Raw genomic sequence first — 19,702 nt, 5'->3', positions numbered from 1 at the left:
AAACCACACAGGGAATGAATGGATGGATGTGAAGCGCACGAAACAACACACGTCACTAAGATTACTTTCTTCGTGTACATAGGGTTCATTATCGGAGTGTTCTTAGAAATTTCTGGTTTTCGGTTGCTCGTTTGTTCGTTCCATTGTTCACATCTCATACTTCCCCATACGTGCACTAATTTCATTTGTTCATTCTTCGCCTATATTGACGTCTTAACCATTCGATTCGGTTCGTTTCGTATTATCCATCCACATATCCATGACCTCGGTTGAATTTTTCAGAATGCAACAATCCAAGTTCGTGGTAGTCGAAGTGACTACCACGACCTCCACGATGACCTTGATACAGTATCTGGTGAGCGTAACGCGCCTTGTGTGCTCAATTTTACGATTTCACGACGAAACATTGTTGAAGGATTTGATCGTATGTGCCCACACCCTATTTCAGATCACTAACGGATTTGATAAATTTGCCGTCGTCTCGGATCTATCCGATCATCCATCGTTGAAGTACAAAGTCACAACACATGCCGGAAGTTCATCACAAACATCACAGAATAACGGTCTTGAACGACAAACAGTCGGTACTGCATCGACAGTCTCGGATCGGAATGGGAAGCCGAAAGTGTCCATAAATGAAATCGCTACCGCTCTCTCGAGAAAATCCTCACCATCGCAACCACCGAAAAATGGTTTTTGTGGGGTGAGTGTCCTTCATAGAAGCGGAGAACTATGTCATATCGTTGGGCGTTTGTGTGTTACGAACAAATTCGAGGCACTACATTGCTCTGGATTCGATCCACTAACTGTTTTTCTAAAATGATTTTCTTTTCTTGAACAGCACATAAAGTTCTGGAGAAAAATTCGGATCCACTAGAAGAATTTTTTTCTCTGAAATTTTTGAGAGCTATGCGAAAAAGATCACTGCGATTGTATATTTCGAGGATTACAGTAATAACTCATAAGATTATACAAAATCGTTATAGAACTACAGTTCCCTTGACTAATCATGGCATATGAGCTTCAAATCCGAGGTAGATCTGGATGTTACCTGAATTTCTTCTAATAGTCCATTCAAAATATTTTTTACGGCTTTATCCTGGCATTTTGCAATGATACAGTGGTAAGGGGACTAGTTATCTTTTTAAAATTTTCAAAAAAAACTTTCTAGAGTCGATCAAGTCATTATTTCCGGGTTCCTCTGAGCAGAAGTTCATCTCGGTTTCAATTTCAACTAGAATTCATTTTTTTAGTTTCGAATTTTTCATAACTTTACAGCTTTTACAATTAGTTCCCACATTTAAAATAACATATATTTTAAAAAATTTCATCCTATTATCCACGAAAATTTTTTTAAGGTGGCGTTACTTGGATCTGATTACGTGATTTTTTGGTGCTTAAGAAGTGATTTGATTGGTTTGCGATTCACATACGAATATCAAACAACAAATAGATAAATAAATAAATAAATAAATAAATAAATAAATAAATAAATAAATAAATAAATAAATAAATAAATAAAGATATGTCTATAACATTTTCGAGACGTTTTAAACTCTAATGCTGATTTTAAAATTCCTTCTAAATTTAATTTAAATTTTCAAAATTGCTATGTCTTCATATCGGGTCTAAATTTCTGGTATGGAAAAAAGTGATAAGAAATTCCTTGGAAATAATCCCAAATATTTCCTTTTCGTGAATATTTTTGCAACAAATCATTTCAGTTTGGTATTTGGTAAATAGGTTTGTCACACAATGTCTAGTTTGTCCCGATTCCTTTTGTTTTCCAGAGTTTTTATATGTACTTCACGTGTATTTCACGGCACTGTTCCTTTTATAAAATCTGACATCATGTCATAGCAATTTATCTCTTTCTGTACTTGTTTACTTTTCATTGTTTTGTTGGTTTTTCTCTATTTTAATTCCTTTTCAACTGGGAGAACAGATGGAAGGGGAATGTTTCCGCGTTTTCCACGTTTATGCTGTTTGAGCTGTCTGTTTTATGGAGAAAACTATGGATATTTTGAAATTGTCAAAAAAAAAAAAAGAAATATAGGCTGGGTTATATATTTATTCTGATCACATTTTATTCCATTGTAGTTTATATATCCGCTAATTTTCATCGAATTTATCCAACTTGAGAGTTTTTAAAGCGTATTTATTAGAATTCAATGGATTTCAGGGATAATATTTGTGAATGGACGATCTCACTCCTATATCCTTGGTTTTTGAATTCAACTCTTTCTTTTTCCACAAAATTCTTTTACTTGTAGGTAAATTCACTTCCTACTAACAGTATCATTCGCTCGATGATTGCTGAAAATCCGTCAAAACAGACGAAATTTTCGGAACAGTGTGAAGGTCACGTTTGGAATAACTGCCAATTAAGAGCCGAGCAATTGTGGGTGGAGTCAAAGTACCGTAACCTTTAGTTGCGTGCGCCCGTGTCTTCCGTTTTCCAGATGCGCACATTTTGGGAGGGGCTTTATTGTTTGGGAAAGGGAAGAAGAAGGAGAAGACGAATGTTCGTGTTTGTGTTTGTATGTATGTGTGTGTGTCTGTGCCTGATTGAAACATTACAGTATCGCTCGTGCTTCACTACGCAGTGAGTCCTGTACGGATTCCGTAGAGGTTTTTTTTTCGTCTTAGTACTTTCTTTATTTTAAGAAGGTTGGAGGGAGGGATGGGAGTGAGGTTCAGGACCGTAACGAACTGTTAATCCTTGATGTTCTTGTTCTCAACAGCATTCACTTCCTCTACTTCCTTGGCTTTCTTATAGTATTAAACTATGAAGTTTGTTGTCCACAGGAATCCTAACTACAGTAGAAGCAACCATGCGACCGTTTACGTTTAAAGCAACAAACGTACACTACAGTTCTTCTCATACGCTGACATTAACTGCCTTTTGGATTTTTTCCAAGAGGAGTAGGAACTCCCATCATACTCCTTCAATGTTTTTATCGAACGTTAGTACATATTGAAGTGGCTGGAACTGGCATACACCGTGTGCGGGTGTGTGTGTGTGTGTGCAACTACAAATCTGGTCTATGGAATCTATGGAATGCTGGAAGCACTCGAAAGTTTTCCTAATGAGGTTTCCTAAATGTTATGATACTACTAATAAGGGTTCGGCTGCTTAACTTTGATTGCAGGGTGAAATTCACTGCATCTTCTTACTTTGTAGATATTTATACTATTTATGGATATATGGATAGATTCTATTATATATTATAAATATATAGATAATTTATGGATATTATTTTTTTGCTCCTTTGCATACAATGCAAAGATTTCAGGAAAACAATCGTCATGACATTCTTATTCATTACTGACGGATTTTTACACAAAAAAATCTATTGCGGTCACAAATCAAAGAAGTACAAGTTCAATTAAACAAACTATAATCAACTGAAAATCATAAAAGTAAAAATTATCGATGCTAGTTTGAAGTTTTGTGATGGTAAAAAGTTTTAATATTATTTTAATCAATTTTAATTTTACACATAGTTTTTTCTTGTTCTTTGTCCGAATCATTTCTTTTAAACTTTCATTTAGTGTCAATATGTAGTCAAGAAATTGTCTAAAAATTATACTTTTTTCCCGGAATTCTAATTGGGAAACGCTTTTGATATTCATACATTTTTTTCTGATATTTCACATATTCTTTTGATGCTGATTTTTTTTTCGATATTTTTGACCACCCTTTCATTAAAGATTTTCCTTTTTTGCTTAATAACTTGGGTGGTCAAAAATATCGAAATTTATTGACGAACCAGATTAAAGTTATTTTTATTTCAGTTGTTCAAAACACCAGAAATGCAACTAAATATAGCATTACTTAAACAGTTAGTCATCCTCAAGGCGCTTTTTCTGATCAAGTTTAGCCAATAGTCTCAATATACATCTTTTTGAAAAAAAAAACTATAAAAAAAAGTTTCTACGAATTGTTCTTACAATTTTGGTTAATGTCCTTTGACATTCACTACAGTAGTTGTTGATCATAAATCTGCAACCTGTTTAAAACAAAAAAAAATTAAAGATGTTAAGTTAAAATTACAAGTTTTAATCGACGCTTTTTGTCCTAAGCGCGTAACCATTAACTAATCTACTTGTACGTTGTTTTTTTTCAAAAGAAATGTAGAAAATAGCGAAGAAATTCATATGAGGTGTGTTATTAGAATTATTTTAATTCTATCTATGCACTTTCTGATAATATTTCTCTATTTTTGCTTTCTTTTTTTCATTTCTTGCTTTTTATTTTCTTATTTATACCTAACAAAGCATACCAGGATGGACTTTTTCCGCAAAATTCATCACCTATACTTGCTTTGTCCAGGATAAAAAAAATAGTAGTTCAGGTAAAGTTAGCAATTTTTACCGTTACTTTACTTTCCGTTAGACTTTTTAAAACGTTCTTCTTTTCACCATCAAATAAAATATATTTTATGGTCAGCCTAACTTCTTTTACTTAATGAAAGCCTTTATTTTCATTCCAGTATACTACCCCCTTAGGTGTTAGTTTGAAGTTTTCCACTAGTTTATTTTTTAGTACTTTTTACTTGTCCTTTATTTTTGGTTTCAGTATTTTTCCGATTTCTTCGCTGAAATGGGACTTTATTAATTTTGGGAAAAATGCTAAAAGTTTCCTTTGACTGATTGAAGTACTTTGAATTACCTCTTTTTGGATCTTATGCGCATCCACGTTCCGTCCACATTTGAAGTCTCATATAATTTTTTTTTTGCTAAAGTTATGATGTTGTCTGGAGCTTTGTTGTAAAGTAGAAGTCTGTCGCTTTTACTGTATTGGGCGACGTACTTGGACTCATCTTTCAAACTTTACTGCCCCACTTTGGATTAGTTATTCAGATAAAAATTCAGCCTCTTTTTTAAGAGGGAACCCTCAAATCTCACCAAAATCTCAAAAATTTCAGTTCAGAAAACCCTAAAATCTCACCAAATCTCAAAAATTTCAGTGTAGTAGCCTCCGAAAACCTCAGCGATTCATCCGAATGACTTTCCGTCTTTTCAGACATTATCCCCGCAATCGGTCCTAAAAGCTCAGCTAAATGGCGGTAACAGCTGTAAGGCAGTCAGCGCCCTGTCACGAATCCTTGAAGATCAGAGCCGAGCAAACGTGATGGAACAGAAACATGAGCATGAACGACGTGAACAAGAACGACAACAACAGGAAATTCAACGGATTATCCTTGCTCAAGCAGCAGCGGTCAGTTGTCAACCAATGGTTGACTCATTCAGTGGTGCAATGGAGCATGACGACAGTAATGGGTACGATAATTATGGTGCATTTAGTGTGTGTGTGTGTGTGTGTGTGTGTGCTTCTAGGGGCAGAAGAAAAAAAATAGGCCGCATTTGCAGATCTCCAGAACTTGACGACACTGGAATTATGGATGCGTCAACAGTTAACGCTTCCACGGGTGACCTAAATGGAGGCATGGATCTTGATGCTGGAGCGGATTCGAGCGATGGTGGGAGTGGTTTGGGACCGTCCGATGAGCAAGTACGAGCGTCGATGATACATTTGCTGAATCCGGTGCTTGGTAGTGCTTTCGGGGTAAGCAACGGAAATTAGTTTTTACTGCTTTTTACAATTTATAAAATAATTTATGAGAGAGATTTTGGGGTCACCAAGGAAGACAACTGCGTTCACGTCATTCATTCATTCATTTTGAATAATTTGTTCATAACAATAATTCGATCATTCATTTTAAAATTATTCCTTTTAAAATTTCTCCTGAGATACCACCAAATAGTGGATTATTGGTTATTTTCCAGCAAAAGTGAATCTAAAATGTGTACTCTTGTGCTTAAAATAAACTTCTGGTTCCAGAACTGTTAAAGGAAGCTGAACGTTATGAATTTTTATGCTCTAGACAGCTTAATCGCATCTTGGATTACGATAAACAACACACAGATCAGATTCAGGATAGTTTACCTCGTGTTTTAATCCTGATTTTGAAATGTCTGGACGGTGTCTATATAGCTCAACTATATCTTTATCGTAATTAACTTAAGGTATCAACTCTAGGGATTTTTGACCATATATTCTCCTTTTTACTGTTTCCACAACAGCAAGAAGCTGTTTAGTTAGAATTTAGTAAAAATGCTTCTAACTACCGTAACCGTCTTGTTTATAGGGATGTTTTTTTTTCTAACAGGCTTCAATTCTGGATGTCCTATTTTTATAAACAGAAATGTGCTTTTTACCTCTTTGTGCCAATAAATGTTGGAAATTCAGAGCTCACGGATGAGCAGAACCAACTAAAACTCCTACCTTTAAATTCTTTATTACAATCTATTTTGTGGATTTCTTCAATTGATGTATATACTTTGACGATTGGTGCCAGGAAAAAAGAAGAGAAAGAAAGAGAAGAGAAGAAAAAAGAGGATATCAAATGAAATTTGTTAAGACACTGCGCGCGAGCAACTCTAATTCTTCTCATTTCGATAAAAATCTATTATTTATGAAACAAATTTTATCACAGGTTTAACTAGAAGCCTTAGGACCCTTTATAGTCGGCGACGAATGCGTTCAACCATGTGAACGCGTGCTCTTTCTCTGCTTGACACATATTCCCTGGTCTTTCAGCCATGGATCAATCAAAAATACATTAATCCCATCCTCAGTGCAACATATTTAACGCCAACTATACAAAAGTTCTTATCAAGGACGTAACTTAGAATTCTTGGGAAATTTTCTTCCTGTTAGTACAACTTAGAAATTGTCCAAAAGAAGAGCCGGTGAAAACTTGTTAGTAACGCATACCCTGCTACCTCAAACATATTTTTCCCGAGAAAAAAAAAAGAAAATTATTGAGGTAAAGTAAGCTTCCGACACGTTATTAACCGTACAATTTATAGAGCTCCATCATTGAAGAAGTAAACAGTGGAAAAAGAAAAGGAGATGAAGGTGGAAGTAGTGGAGCATCGAAAAAACATCGTTGGATGACTGTGGATGAGCTGGAAGAAAGCCGTTTTGGTCGTAGCAAAAGTTATGGAAGAGTGCATTGCAAGGCCACATATAAATGTGCGGTGAGTCGTACAGTACGAAAAAATAAAACAATAAAGATTTTGTAATTTTATTTGGCATTTGGGAATTTTTACTACATACATCTACAGCAGCTGTTTGTTTTGTTTCCGCTGGAAGTAAACTCTGAATTTTATCTGAAACTTATACTTCCCGCCCAAATTCCAGAATTGTCAGGTTTTTTCTCTTGAAGATTTTCCAGGTGGAAGTCCTAGAAACTCAGCAACAACTTGGTTCCCTCCAAATTTCCAGGAATTCAAAAGTCCAAAAAGTTCCAGTTCCAAGTTTTAAAAATTTAAATTCATTTCATTCTCATACCATCCAATAGTTCAACGAGAGAAATCCTTCAAGGATTTTGACGTCACGGTTAATTGAACCCATTTAGCCAGTCGCTCCATTCATTTTTTTTTTAAATCACACTTGAATTAGGTGCACAAGTACTGTGACGTGAAATCTCGTGCAAATTTTATCTACTCAGAACTGAGCCCTTTTGCGTTGTACTTTTGCTGCAATTTTACACTATGTACGTTGCTAGCAATCCGGAAGAGTGGTGCAGTTTGAAGATGTGTTTTTTTTTTCGCATTTCTACGCCATGATTGTCAGCGTACATTATTAAACTAACTGCAAAGCACGCCTACGTTGGTGTAATGTTGTATTAGAAAGGAATTGGTAGCAGAAAAATCATATAGGAGAAGATGATTAAAATAAGCAGTTTTAGAGTAGAACTAGTAAAGGAGGATGGTGGTGTTAGATCGAGAAAGAGAATCTCTGTTCAATCACGTAGAAATGTAGATCAAATGAGTATAGAAATAAGATCAGAGGATGCCGAATAAACTATTACTACTATTAAGTACCTACATACACATAAGTCGCTGCCATTTTTAATTAATATCAAACGTTTTTAATTCCACGAACCCTTAACTCCAATATGTATGAAACGATCGGGTTCTGTATGTCCTAAAGTTTTCATCTTAGGAATAAAGAAATAAAAAGAAAGAAAAAAATCTTAGAAAAGTTGATATCCATTGTTTTTTTTCTTTCAAATATTTTATAGTGGTAAAATAATGCCATATTTGGGCGTTATGTGTAGAATTTAATAGCTCACGTCTACGTTTAAAGATTTCCTGAATTGGTTAGAAACTGATTTTATTTTATTGTTATTTATTACTATTATTATTATTATTATTATTATTATTATTATTATTATTATTATTATTATTATTATTATTATCGACTAAATAAACCGTTTTTAAAATGATTTTTCCAGTTTAGTCTCTGAAATTTTCGGGATCTAAAATTGGATTTTGTGCCCTTCATATTGCGGGGTTGGATGTAAAGGAAACTATCCCTTAATGCTTTATTTGGAATGAATCTGTATAGAAAAGGTTGTAAACTATCAATAATGCCCCATATTTACTACAACAGTAATTTTTGAAGAAAACAAAATCAGTAAAATTTGCTTATTTGAATTATATTTTCTTTAAGGAACTTCCTAATGTTTTAGGTCGTAAATATTTACATTCTTAAATCCTCTGCAGTTCCCAATAGATACCGTTTATATTTTAGGTTATAGGTTTTTTTTTGGTATTCCAATTAATAGTAATGTGATTTCGAATGAATATTCAAATTCAGAACTCTCTTGCTCTATTCGAATGTTCGAGTAGTTTTAAATGTCAGAAGAAGCGATTAGCATTCGAACGAAAATAACATGTAATTATACGCTTATTTGTATTACATTTATATTTTCATTCATTCAGTTTATTATTACACTTATATATATATTCATTTATATTTATGGCTCTATATACGAACATCGGAACTAGCATATAATTATATGCATATTTGTATTATATTTAAACTTTTATCAATTCATTTTTATTTATTATTTTGTATTACATTTATGTTTCTATATAAAACCATTTTGATGTCAGCCTGAAGTATATATCACTTGCAGACGATCCCTACACTCTTCATACTTTTTCGATTCTCCTCCTCTCCTCGTTGTTTTCATCGGCATCCATCCTCTTTCTAGTTTCTGAAGGTGTTCAGCTAATGAGGTGCTACCTTTTTAGCTTTGCGGAAAACCTACGACACTGAACTCGACCGGCTCTCGATGGAACTTGCTGCGGCATGTGATCATGATACATTCGGATTCGAAACCATACCAATGTTGGGATTGTGATTTTATTGGGATCAAGAGTAACGTGATCTCGCATGCACGTCAAACGAATCATCGTAGCGATGACGCACATGATATCACGTATGTTTCTATTCTTCTATGTATGTATATTCGATTAAATAGTACATAAATTGTCCATAGAGGAGCGTTGTATCGTAGAAAAATATGATCCCATCAAAGACAAGTTGATTTTTCTGGATAGATCTGTAACCAGTTCCCAATTCTTGCACTTTTTAAAAATATATTTCATAGCGTTACCATTACGAGGACTCAGGACTCTTCTAGCTCTTCCAGTGATGAGCTGGGGAACCTTCGCTACTCCTAAACCCAGCGATATTGCCACCACTAAAAGTTGATGTCAAAAAAATTAAAATTTCCTCCTCCATTCCGTCCCTATTTTCCTAGCACAGCACATATTTTCTTTCCATTAATTCGATTATGTTTTTTTTCCAAAAAAAAAAGACTGATCACTGGTTTTTTTTAAGTGTTATTTTTCTAATATTTATGTACGACTATTTCCTATGTTCTTCTAGGTATACGTAGCTTACGTGACGATCTCGAACTAAATTAAGGATTTTTCCTTAGTCATATATTATCCAGACATTCTATAATTATTTAGGATTCCACAGTAGATCAATGGGAAAGATCAATTTAGGAGTTGGGATAAAATAAAAGCCCGCCAAACCCTAGGAAGCCACTTTTTTTAGCTGATGAACTAAATTAGGTGAAATTCTTTCCCCAATTCCCGCACAGATTAAAGAAAAATTCCATAAAAACCATTCAAAAAAATAAGGGATATCTTCTTATTGTGCCGTTAGATTGAGCTAATTTTGCAAATCCAATAATATGGGAACGATGAATCTCCGATTGCCTTCCACCACACATCGTCCCATCGTTCCGTATTGATTCCTTGGATTGATCTTTTCCGTCAACCGTACGATACGTTTTAGGACCGATTTAATGCGTAGCGAATGGAACACGATGCTGCATCAATGTTTTCCCGATTATGTGAAAGCAAAATCACGTGGATGGCAAGCGAGTCACGATGATGCGGACACAGACGTAGTGGTCCCAGGAATCGAATCACCAGAAATTAAATCCGAAGACTAAATAGGATCGGAGCCCAGATTTTGTTTGTTGCCTTCTCAGTGTATCGCTCTATTTCTTCTTGCCTCTGTATTTTCCTCTTCATTTTGTGATATTTATACGTTTATCATTTATTGGTTCAGTTTGTTCGTATACTCGTTCGTTCATTCATTCATTCGTTCATTCGTTCATTCATTCGTTCATTCGTTCATTCGTTCATTCATTTCTATTTTCATGTGTTCATTCTGGAATAATTCCTCTTGCCGACATATACATTCACTTGCCTTGAAATTGTTGTGATGCGCCGACATGTTGCCTTTCCTGATGCCTTGCGAAGCGAATTCTCCCCAAAACGGGTGTTCATTGTAAACTTAGCTAGATGTTCTTTCCTACTATATATTCATAATATCATTGAATCGCATATATAAACAGCATATTTTTTTCTATTATATTCGTCTTATACAGTTTAAGATTTTCATTTATGCTTGTGTTACACTGTTTGAACAAATCCGAAGGGGCACAGGATTTTCCTGAAACCTTTTCGGATCGACTAATCGGACGAAACAATCAGAATCCTTGAAAAAGGGGCGAAATAAATACCTGGAACAGTCATCGAAAGCACATCGAAAGCGCTGCTGCTTCGAAACAGTGATCCAGAAGATGATTTTGTCTGGAGCACACGAATACAGTAACCCAGAAATGAGTGAATTCTAGCTAAGTCTCGTTAATTACGTTTGTACCGTACGACCATCTTACCGTTTCAATGTCCAGGAGACTCCTCTTTGCTCGGGATTTCTCGGAGTTCAACTAGAGACGTTTGGATATCATGGTACTTTGATCTATTGAGCGCAAATCCCAACTTAGACCGGTAGTGATGAAGTTTTTCGTGAAAATAACTATGGAACTATTGTGGAATTGACAAAAAAAACTTTTTTTTGTAAAAATACAAGAATAAGGGGATTGAAATGACCAGTAATCATGATGCTTTGCGAAATACAATTGGATGAATAGTAATGGATGAAAATATGCACCCTCCGTGCTCCATTGAGAAATCGTACAAAGCGAGATTCAGGAAACTCATTTAAAGGCATCACCACAGGAATCTGACGTAGTATGGATTTTCGATGAACAAACTCTATACGGGGTCGCGGATTGCGGAATCAAGGAGTGGTTCAGCAATCAATTTTTCCTATTATTCTGTTATTTTTGATAATTATTAGCGTTTATTTGAATTTTCCACGTGCCTATCATTTATTTTTATGTTTAACTGGTTGTTTGTTCAACTTATGCACGCTCATTTATTCGCCTATCATTGTTTTGAGTGCACAATAGGGGTTGGTGAATTTAGTGCACCGTTCATGAAATCGATAACGTTCAACGGTCACGTGTGATACATAGTATACTTGCTCAGGATGTATGTTTTCATTCTGGATTCTCCATGGCTTTTCCAACAATATTCTACCATGTAGGTTTTTGCGCTAAGAGATCTTATCTATTATTAACTACCTCTTATTTATTTATTTTATTATTTACTTCTCTTTAGTCTGATAATCCAACTTCTTCGTCTTCTTCCGAGTCTGCAAAGCATTTCGTTCTATTTCCGATTCGAAGTAGCAAATATCATCCTTCCCTGTTTGAAGGCATCACCTCACGAATCTGATGTGGTATGGATTTTCGATGTACAAACTTCATACAGGGTCGTAGATTGAGGTATCAGAGGTGGTTCCGCCCATCTCTTACTAATCGTAGTAGAAAACGGCGTGAAAGACTCCATTTTTCACGACGATTACACTTGGACGCGCTACGTTGCACACGCGCCGCAACCAGCTGCGCGGCGGTCGAAAGCCAGTGAGTTCTTCTCGACTGCCCATTCAAGTGAAACCTATGAATAACTTGCTGAGGGGACCAGAACGTACACATAGAGGACCGTTCTAACAGTCCTCGTAGGAACTATAGTGGTTTCCACGCCACTTTTTTTTAGGACGACCAGGGAGACATGGGCGGAACCAACCCTGATCCCGCAATCTACAACTCATCTCTAGCTTTTCCCGTGAACGCGTTCGACCAGTGCGTTTATATGGGTTGCTTGGCATACATGGATACTCGAGTACTACTGGTTGTAACAATGGAATCCCAGGATCTGTCGAGAAGACTTCCAATACTATGTAGCGGAGGATTTTTTAATGCTTGCGTTTTGTTTGTGTGTCCACCAGAACTCCACTGTCCATTTCCTTCCAGCATCGAGGTCAATTTTGGTTTGAAGCTTTCTTTATAACTAAATAGGAAGATGCGTAGGTGTTAACATTGTCATTTTACCCCACTGGCAGGCCATTGAGCGTAATAAATAAATAAATAAATAATTAAATATTCTTATGACGATGCCATATGTTGGGGGACCAGGGGGACCAAATTTACTGATTTTGAGATGTTTGCAAACATCAATTAACCTTTCTGAGTAAAGCGTGGTTACGAAGGGGAGCACTCAACCTCGCTCTTATTTCTGGAAGAAAATAACTAAGTCACTCGGGCCCTGAAACCTAAGCATTAGTCCTAGAGGATTAAACTAAAGAGACCGAAGGAGACTACCAAGAGATAAAAGGAAGATAGAGCTTCCAGAATTGAGACCGTGGTTGAGTGCTTCCCCCAACTAAACTTCACCTATCTTCTTTAGATAGTTTTTCTTCTATTCATTGTTTTATGTATTACTATTTATCTGACTCCTGTATGCATACATGCGGTAGCCGGAGCCGGTGCTCCGACCCGCTTCACTTTCGTACGATTTTCCAAGGGACCCCTTCACTTTTGGACACTTGGCGAAGGGATCCTTTATCACCTGGGCTGCACTTCATGAGGTAGACTCCCTTCACCTGGGGAGAGTCCCTCCCCCTATCGAACTCCTCCCTATCGAAATACATGATTGCATGTTACTACTTATTTTATTTTATTTTACTACTACTTATTTTATTTATTTTATTTATTTCCCTCCCTTCCCTACTGAGGAGCCTCAGGGGACGCTAATCTAAAAGTGGATCGTCTAGATAGAGACGAAACGATCCATCCGAAACGATTTTTCTTCAAATTTAGTCTTTATCTTCTTTTTTATGATATATTTTTTGAATGGATCAACCTTTTAAAATCACTCATTCGAAGGGAGACCACGCCATGGATTTAATAACGGGAGAGATGTTCGAGGATAGTGTTCGATCACCTCTGACCTAACGATCGACAATCAATCCTATTATGGAACTTTTGATCTCATTTTGTGATCTTCATATCATACATACAATGAAGTCCCAGTGGTGTATTCAAAGTGAGGTTTTAGTAGGAATTTAGGAGTTGAGTAACTTGTAGAACAGAACTTGTAGGATATACATAAGTAAGATTTGAATAAAGTGAGCTAGACATCATATGTGTGTCGATTACTATCCTCTCTCGACTGTGAGCTCTATTTTTACTTATTATTCTGTTATTTTTTAATAATTATTACTATTTATTTGAATTTCCCACGTGCCTATCATTTATTTTTATGTTTCAAACGGTTGTTTGTTCAACTTATGTACCTGCATTTATTCGCCTATTATTGTTTTGAGTGCACAATAGGGGTTGGTGAATTTAGTGCACCGTTCATGAAATCGATAACGTTCAACGGTCACATGTGATACATGGTATAGTTGCTCAGGATGTATATTTTCATTCTGGATTCTCCATGGCTTTTTTCAACAATATTCTACCATGTAGGTTTTTGCGCTAAGAGATTCTATCTGTTATTATCTAGCTCTTATTTATTTATTTTATTATTTACTTCTCTTTAGTCTGATATTCCAACTTCTTCGTCTTCATCCGAGTCTGCAAAGTACTTCTTTTTTTATTTTCGCTTCGACCTAGCAAGTATCTTCACTTTTTGTTTAACCTATTAACACTAACCCATTTCAATGAAGGTAATTTCCATATGGGAAGGACTGAAGTAAGTTTTTGACTGATCAGCTTTGAGCAGCAGCCAAGATTGGTATATTCGAGTCAAAACCACTTGAAACTCGGCACAGTTGCGTCAGCGATAGATCGATAGCGATGAGGATCGATGGAGACTCTGGCTAGTAGTACTAAGGACTTCCCGATGGTCCCACCACGATTCCAACCACCAGCTCCACCGGTTTGAACGCTGCCGCTTACGCAATTGCACCGAGCTTCAGGTCGTTTTGACCCGACTGTATACTGATCCGTTGATAAACAGCTAACGTTACGGTGTTATCGCCTTCGTCAGAGCAGAGAATGGAAAGAATCATAGCTATCTGTGAGTTATCCTCTCAAACGCCTCATTATCCCACAGAAAACGTTTAGACAATTTTCCATACTGAATATTATCGTATCGGCTTGTACTTACCTCATATGATGAAGTGAAAACGTAGCAGCGCACCTCGTATCACACAACTATTAATCACAACGGCTCTCATATGGGACCCTATCGGCCCGCCTCGTTGATGGCGTAGATGGAAAGCCCGATAACTGGTCTTCAAATGGGTATAGGTCGTTTGTGATCGCAGTGCATTCATTCTCTCTGTTCATTTTTGGGGTCTGATAATTTTTTTAGATGTGTGGAGGGTTTGAGGGGATAAATCACTAATTTCTTTGAATTTTCCAGGCTCTGACGAAGGCGATAACGCCGAAACGTTGGTTGTTCATGAAGTTCCGTACCATTCCTAGCCACAGCTTCAGTAAATGTCAATGAAAGCTTCGTATTCAATGTGACGGAGTAATCCATTATCCCTTCGACAGTTAAGATATGGGGGATCACAACGAAGTGTTCTAGTTCCGACATTCCTCTCCGGTGTTTAAATTTCCCGACGATTTTTATTTCTGGAAAATATTAGGGGCACCGGGAGATAATGTCGTTTTAACGTGTGCCTAAATTCCAGATTTCTTCTACCGCAGATCCGAAAACAGAAATTCCCCACTAGGTGTCAGAAAGATGGCAAGAATTCGTTGACACTACGGGCATTTATATCTTTGGCTAAGACTAGAGATCTATTGAAAAATATTTTGCAAAAAAAATGATCTTGCGAAAAATAAAACAAAACTGGTCTTCCGTACTCCAATATATTTTTTACTGGAGCTGGACGCTCAGGGATAAGGTGGATGGAATGAGTGTCAGCGAAAACGAGAGGACATAAAGAAAACCGGGGAAAGAACTGAAGGAGAAAAGAAAAAAAATCTCCCACACAAACGCGAAATCCCCCAACCCCCTTCCCAATAAGTGCAAATTGATCCTTATTCCTGTTATGCCTGTAGTGACTTTAAGCCGTTGATATTCATGAGATAGAGGGTTCCCTGTTAAAGGAAGCATACCACGAAACTGTGTTGGAGGTGTAGCCATACGCCCATACTCATGATTTACACCCTTACTCTTATCCCCTCCCTTAGTTGCACTGAAGAACGGCGTGGGAAACTGCTTTCGAATTCGATTTCCCTACGAGACACCTTACAACGTCACCTTGCTATGTGCGACGGTTCCCTCAACAGTCCGTCCACAAATTTTACTTGAATAGTACTTAAATTGACTGTAAAATAAAATTATGAATACTTGAATAGATTGCTGAGTAAGGTTCATCGGCTACTGTCCATTCGCTCGCAGACGTGGCACGTGTATAAGAATGGCGCGTGCAAAAAGCTTCCTCGTAGGAAAATTCGTGCAGCAGAGCCCTTTCCCACGCCGTTTTTCGAGACGATTAGGGAGAATTGAGCGTGGAAACGTTCGTACTTATAACTTAAATCCTTAACACATTTCATGGTTAGGTTCGAACATCGTCCATTTCGCGATGTGCTGCCTTTAAAGCCATCACCCCACGAATGTGGGGTAGTACGGATTTCAGGTAGGCAGTACCTATACGGGTTCGTAGATGATGGGCAGTAGGGTGGTTCCGTCCATTTCTTTTTAATTGCCGTAAAAAACGGACCGGAAGATGCGGCCTTGGACGTTCCGGGGCGCTATTTTCTACAACGAGTTGGATTGGAGCGCGCCAGCCCTGAGCATGCGACAACTGTAATCCACATTGATTAGAGATGTTGGTTCAGAAATTTTCGGGAATTAATTAGAGTTACGTCAATTTTGCAACCATGCTCATCAAAATCAATTTTGTTTAAGTATGACATGAAATTTCGACACCGATATGGTTTGAAACCGTCCGACTGCCAACGGAGCCTCTCATCCCTTCGAGGTTGATAAATTGGAACCAAACTTGTCTGGGGCAAAAAAAAAAAACACTAACTTGATACGTCAGCTACCCACTCCCCTCACCGCAAGTCGCAAGCGGATTGATTAACGCCAGACACTTCATCCTTTATCCTTTATTTATTGTGGACGAAGGACTGCAGCGACAGCCACGACTGCCCTCCTAATGATAGATTATAGTGAAGTACGCAGTTTTTATCCGTGATTCCGTCACATTCGGCTATTCCAACATCCTGTCTGTTGTTCAGGTCTAGACAAAAAAAAAACTGATATCCGCTTGTCTGTGAAAGCGATTATTACGTGTTCATTACAGTGACCAGTGTAATCATTACTGCTTGGCGATGAGGTCTTGCTACTTCTTGAACCTCTCTCTCAGCAGGTGGATGGTGGATTTGCCAAATTAAAGGGAAGACGTCGAGTAGATTTTTGACGTCGGACGTTTCCCAGCAAATTAGATGAACGCTACTGGATTATTGGAAGAGGCAATCGCGTAACTTCTGCGTCCTCACTCCAATTTTCGTGCTACCATCAATCCGAAAAGTGCTCTGAAAGGTGCTTACTCCTACTTTCCCGCTTGAAGGCACCATCCCACGAATCTGGATGGTGCGGGTTTAAGGTGGGTTATGCCTATGCGGGGTCGTAGAGTATTTGGAGAAGGGTGATTCCGTTCATTTCTTCCTAATTGCCGTAAAAAAACGGCCCGAACGAGTTCGATTGCAGGGCAAAAAGCGGCTTCGAGCGTTCCGGGGCGCTATTTTCGACAACGAGTTCGATTGCAGCGCACCAGCCTTGTGTACGCGGTCATCTTCCAGGCTATTTTTTACGGCACTTAAGAAGACATGCACAAAATCATCCTCCTCCCCATAATCTACGACCCCGTATAGACATAGCCCACCTGAAACCCGCATCACCCCAGATTCGGAGGGTGATGCCTTTAACTTGCCCGGCTCAACCTTATTTGATGCAACAGTAAAACTCTTCTCTTCTGCAGTTTTTGCCTTTTTTATCTTTACGAGCCCAATTTACGGGGCTTATGAATGAAGACGGATCTAACTAAAATTGCCGTGCTATCCCTCCACGATTTACAACGAAGCATGGACGTTATTCCCAATACCGGCAGAATTTGTTCCCTTGGTCTCCAGATCCTTGTGTATCGTCCACAAGAAACCTTTTAGAGGACGGTAACGTTGCCAAAAACTGCCGAGTGCGAGCATCAGTCTACTTGATCGGCATCAGTTTACTTGATAGAAGGTCCTATCTTCGGAAATTTCCAGGAATGCTGCCTTTGAGTAGTTCAAACTTCCCTGATCGCCCTGAAAAATGTCGTGGGAAACGGCTTTCATTTCTACGAGGTAAGTTGGAATGCGCCACTCTCGTGCACGCGCTGCATCCACAAACGAGCGATGAAGGATCAATGGGGTATCCTCAGCAGCCTATTCATTTTAAAAACAATGAATAGAAAAGTAAGTAGAAATGTGGCGCTTTCTTGCATTCGTCACTCCTTTTTTTAGGATGATTAGGGGAAGTTAGCCGGGCCGCGCTTATATTCGTAATCTATACCACCAAACTCTGTGTTTTCCACCCGGTCTCCCCACTACGTCAATTTCGTGATACGCTGCCGTTAACCCTTTCGGGCCTAGCTGGACTTACATGTGTCGCTAGACCTTCAAAAATTCCTGTGGGAAAAATGTTTTTCTTTTCAAACTTATAAATGAATCTGTTCCATCAGTGTTTGCAACCTCTGTACTTTACCCTTAACCCTGTTTGCGGGAGGAGCTAATCTAAGTCAGAGATAAGCTAAATTTTCACCTAATTAGTTGTAGTACTAACGTATCTCAGCATTTTTTTTGTGTGAACATGCCCCATTATTCATATGGCATGGTCAAAATAATATGTTGAGTGTTTCTAACAAGTTTCAGATAAAATACGCACCACCGGTCGCAGTTTTTGGACGGAGTAATCGAAGTGATTGTTGAAGAGTCAGATGCCGATGGTCTTGGCGGCTTCAGCGATCCCGGCGCTCCGAATTTTGGTCTTTTTAACAGGTATGTGTCACAGTGAACTCATGTTCTGCTTCTAACAGAAGACTTAAAAGTATCACTCCACGAATCTAAGGTGGTACGGATTTCAGGTGAAGTATTCGTAAACGGGATAGTAGATTATGGGGAGGGGAGTGATTCCGTCCATTTCTTCCTAATTGCCGTACAAAACGGCTTGGAAGATACGGCTTCGGGCGTTCTGACGCACTATTTTCTACAAGGAGTTCGATTGGAGCGCGCCAGTCTTGTGCACGCGCCGCATCTTCTGGGTCGTTTTTTTTACGGCAATTAGAGAGAAATAGACGGAATCACCCTCCTCCCCATAATCAACGACCTTGTATAGGCATAACCCACCTGAAACCCACACCACCTCATATCCGTGGAGTGATGACTTTAATTGTGGTGCAATTGCGTAATCGGTTGTGTCGCCAAAGGGGCGGGGACTTTTACTCATCTCCGCAGGCAGACTGGGACTACAGAGGGTCTCACATAGGGTGTGACCACCTACGCGGTTGCACCACAAGTCAGTACTTTTCACGCGGCTGTAGGCGCTCTGCTCGTATTCTTCCATAGTGCCATTTTTCGACACACTTAAATTATGCATTTTACATAAAGGTGCAAAGCAAAGCGAGGAAAAAGGAAGGAGAAAAAGAGATTCTTCAAAATAAAACATATAAAGACTGTCCTGGAACTATAGTAGGATCAAGACGACGTGAAACACGGTGCAGTTACGTAAGCGGCTGCGCATGAAGCGGCGCGGTGGAGATGACGGTTGGAATCGAAGTGGGACCATCGCGAGCTGCAATGACGGATGATGCCAGCGAGGGTCCTCCTGCGATACTAACATCGAAGTCTAAATATGTACACTCGAGTCAAAATGACATGGAGCAGAGTGTAGTTAAAGGCATCACCCCACGAATCTGAGGTGGTGCAGATTTCAGGTGGAGTTTTGTTTTACAGGATGGGAGACTACGGAGAGGAGGGTGATTCCGTCCATTTCTTCCTAATTGCCGTAAAAAACGGTCCGGAAGATACGGCTTCATTCGTTTTGGCGCACCATTTTGTACAAGAGGTACGATTGGAGCGCGCCAGTCTTGTGCGGCGCCGCATCTTCCGGGCCGTTTTTT

At 38.3% G+C, this 19,702-nt stretch overlaps 2 protein-coding genes across 3 annotated transcripts; both read left to right on the top strand.

Annotated features, from left to right (window-relative positions):
• Positions 1-283: 283 nt before the first annotated feature.
• On the top strand, positions 284-10,334 carry RB195_016968 (uncharacterized protein; the record flags this gene model as incomplete). The annotated part of the gene is made up of 7 exons (XM_064183741.1): positions 284-355; positions 449-703; positions 5,030-5,286; positions 5,377-5,572; positions 6,880-7,050; positions 9,118-9,305; positions 10,175-10,334. 7 exons carry the CDS (start codon positions 284-286, stop codon positions 10,332-10,334), a joined length of 1,299 nt encoding a protein of 432 aa, XP_064039622.1.
• A 1,392-nt stretch (positions 10,335-11,726) lies between these two features.
• On the top strand, positions 11,727-18,496 carry RB195_016967 (uncharacterized protein; the record flags this gene model as incomplete). Of its 2 annotated transcripts, XM_064183740.1 has the most annotated exons (5): positions 11,727-11,779; positions 11,854-11,974; positions 12,292-12,426; positions 13,927-14,044; positions 18,456-18,496. In XM_064183740.1, the coding sequence occupies 5 exons, from the start codon at positions 11,727-11,729 to the stop codon at positions 18,494-18,496; spliced, it is 468 nt and encodes a 155-aa protein (XP_064039620.1). The 2 variants fall into 2 exon arrangements, with proteins under 2 accessions (XP_064039620.1, XP_064039621.1); XM_064183739.1 differs by lacking the exons at positions 13,927-14,044; positions 18,456-18,496 and having other exon boundaries at positions 12,292-12,585.
• Positions 18,497-19,702: the final 1,206 nt, after the last annotated feature.

This window comes from Necator americanus, chromosome II (genome assembly GCF_031761385.1).
Source record: "Necator americanus strain Aroian chromosome II, whole genome shotgun sequence".
Classification (NCBI taxonomy): domain Eukaryota; kingdom Metazoa; phylum Nematoda; class Chromadorea; order Rhabditida; family Ancylostomatidae; genus Necator; species Necator americanus.
Note: the sequence above shows the minus strand (reverse complement) of the source record. Positions and strands in the feature narration are given on the sequence as shown.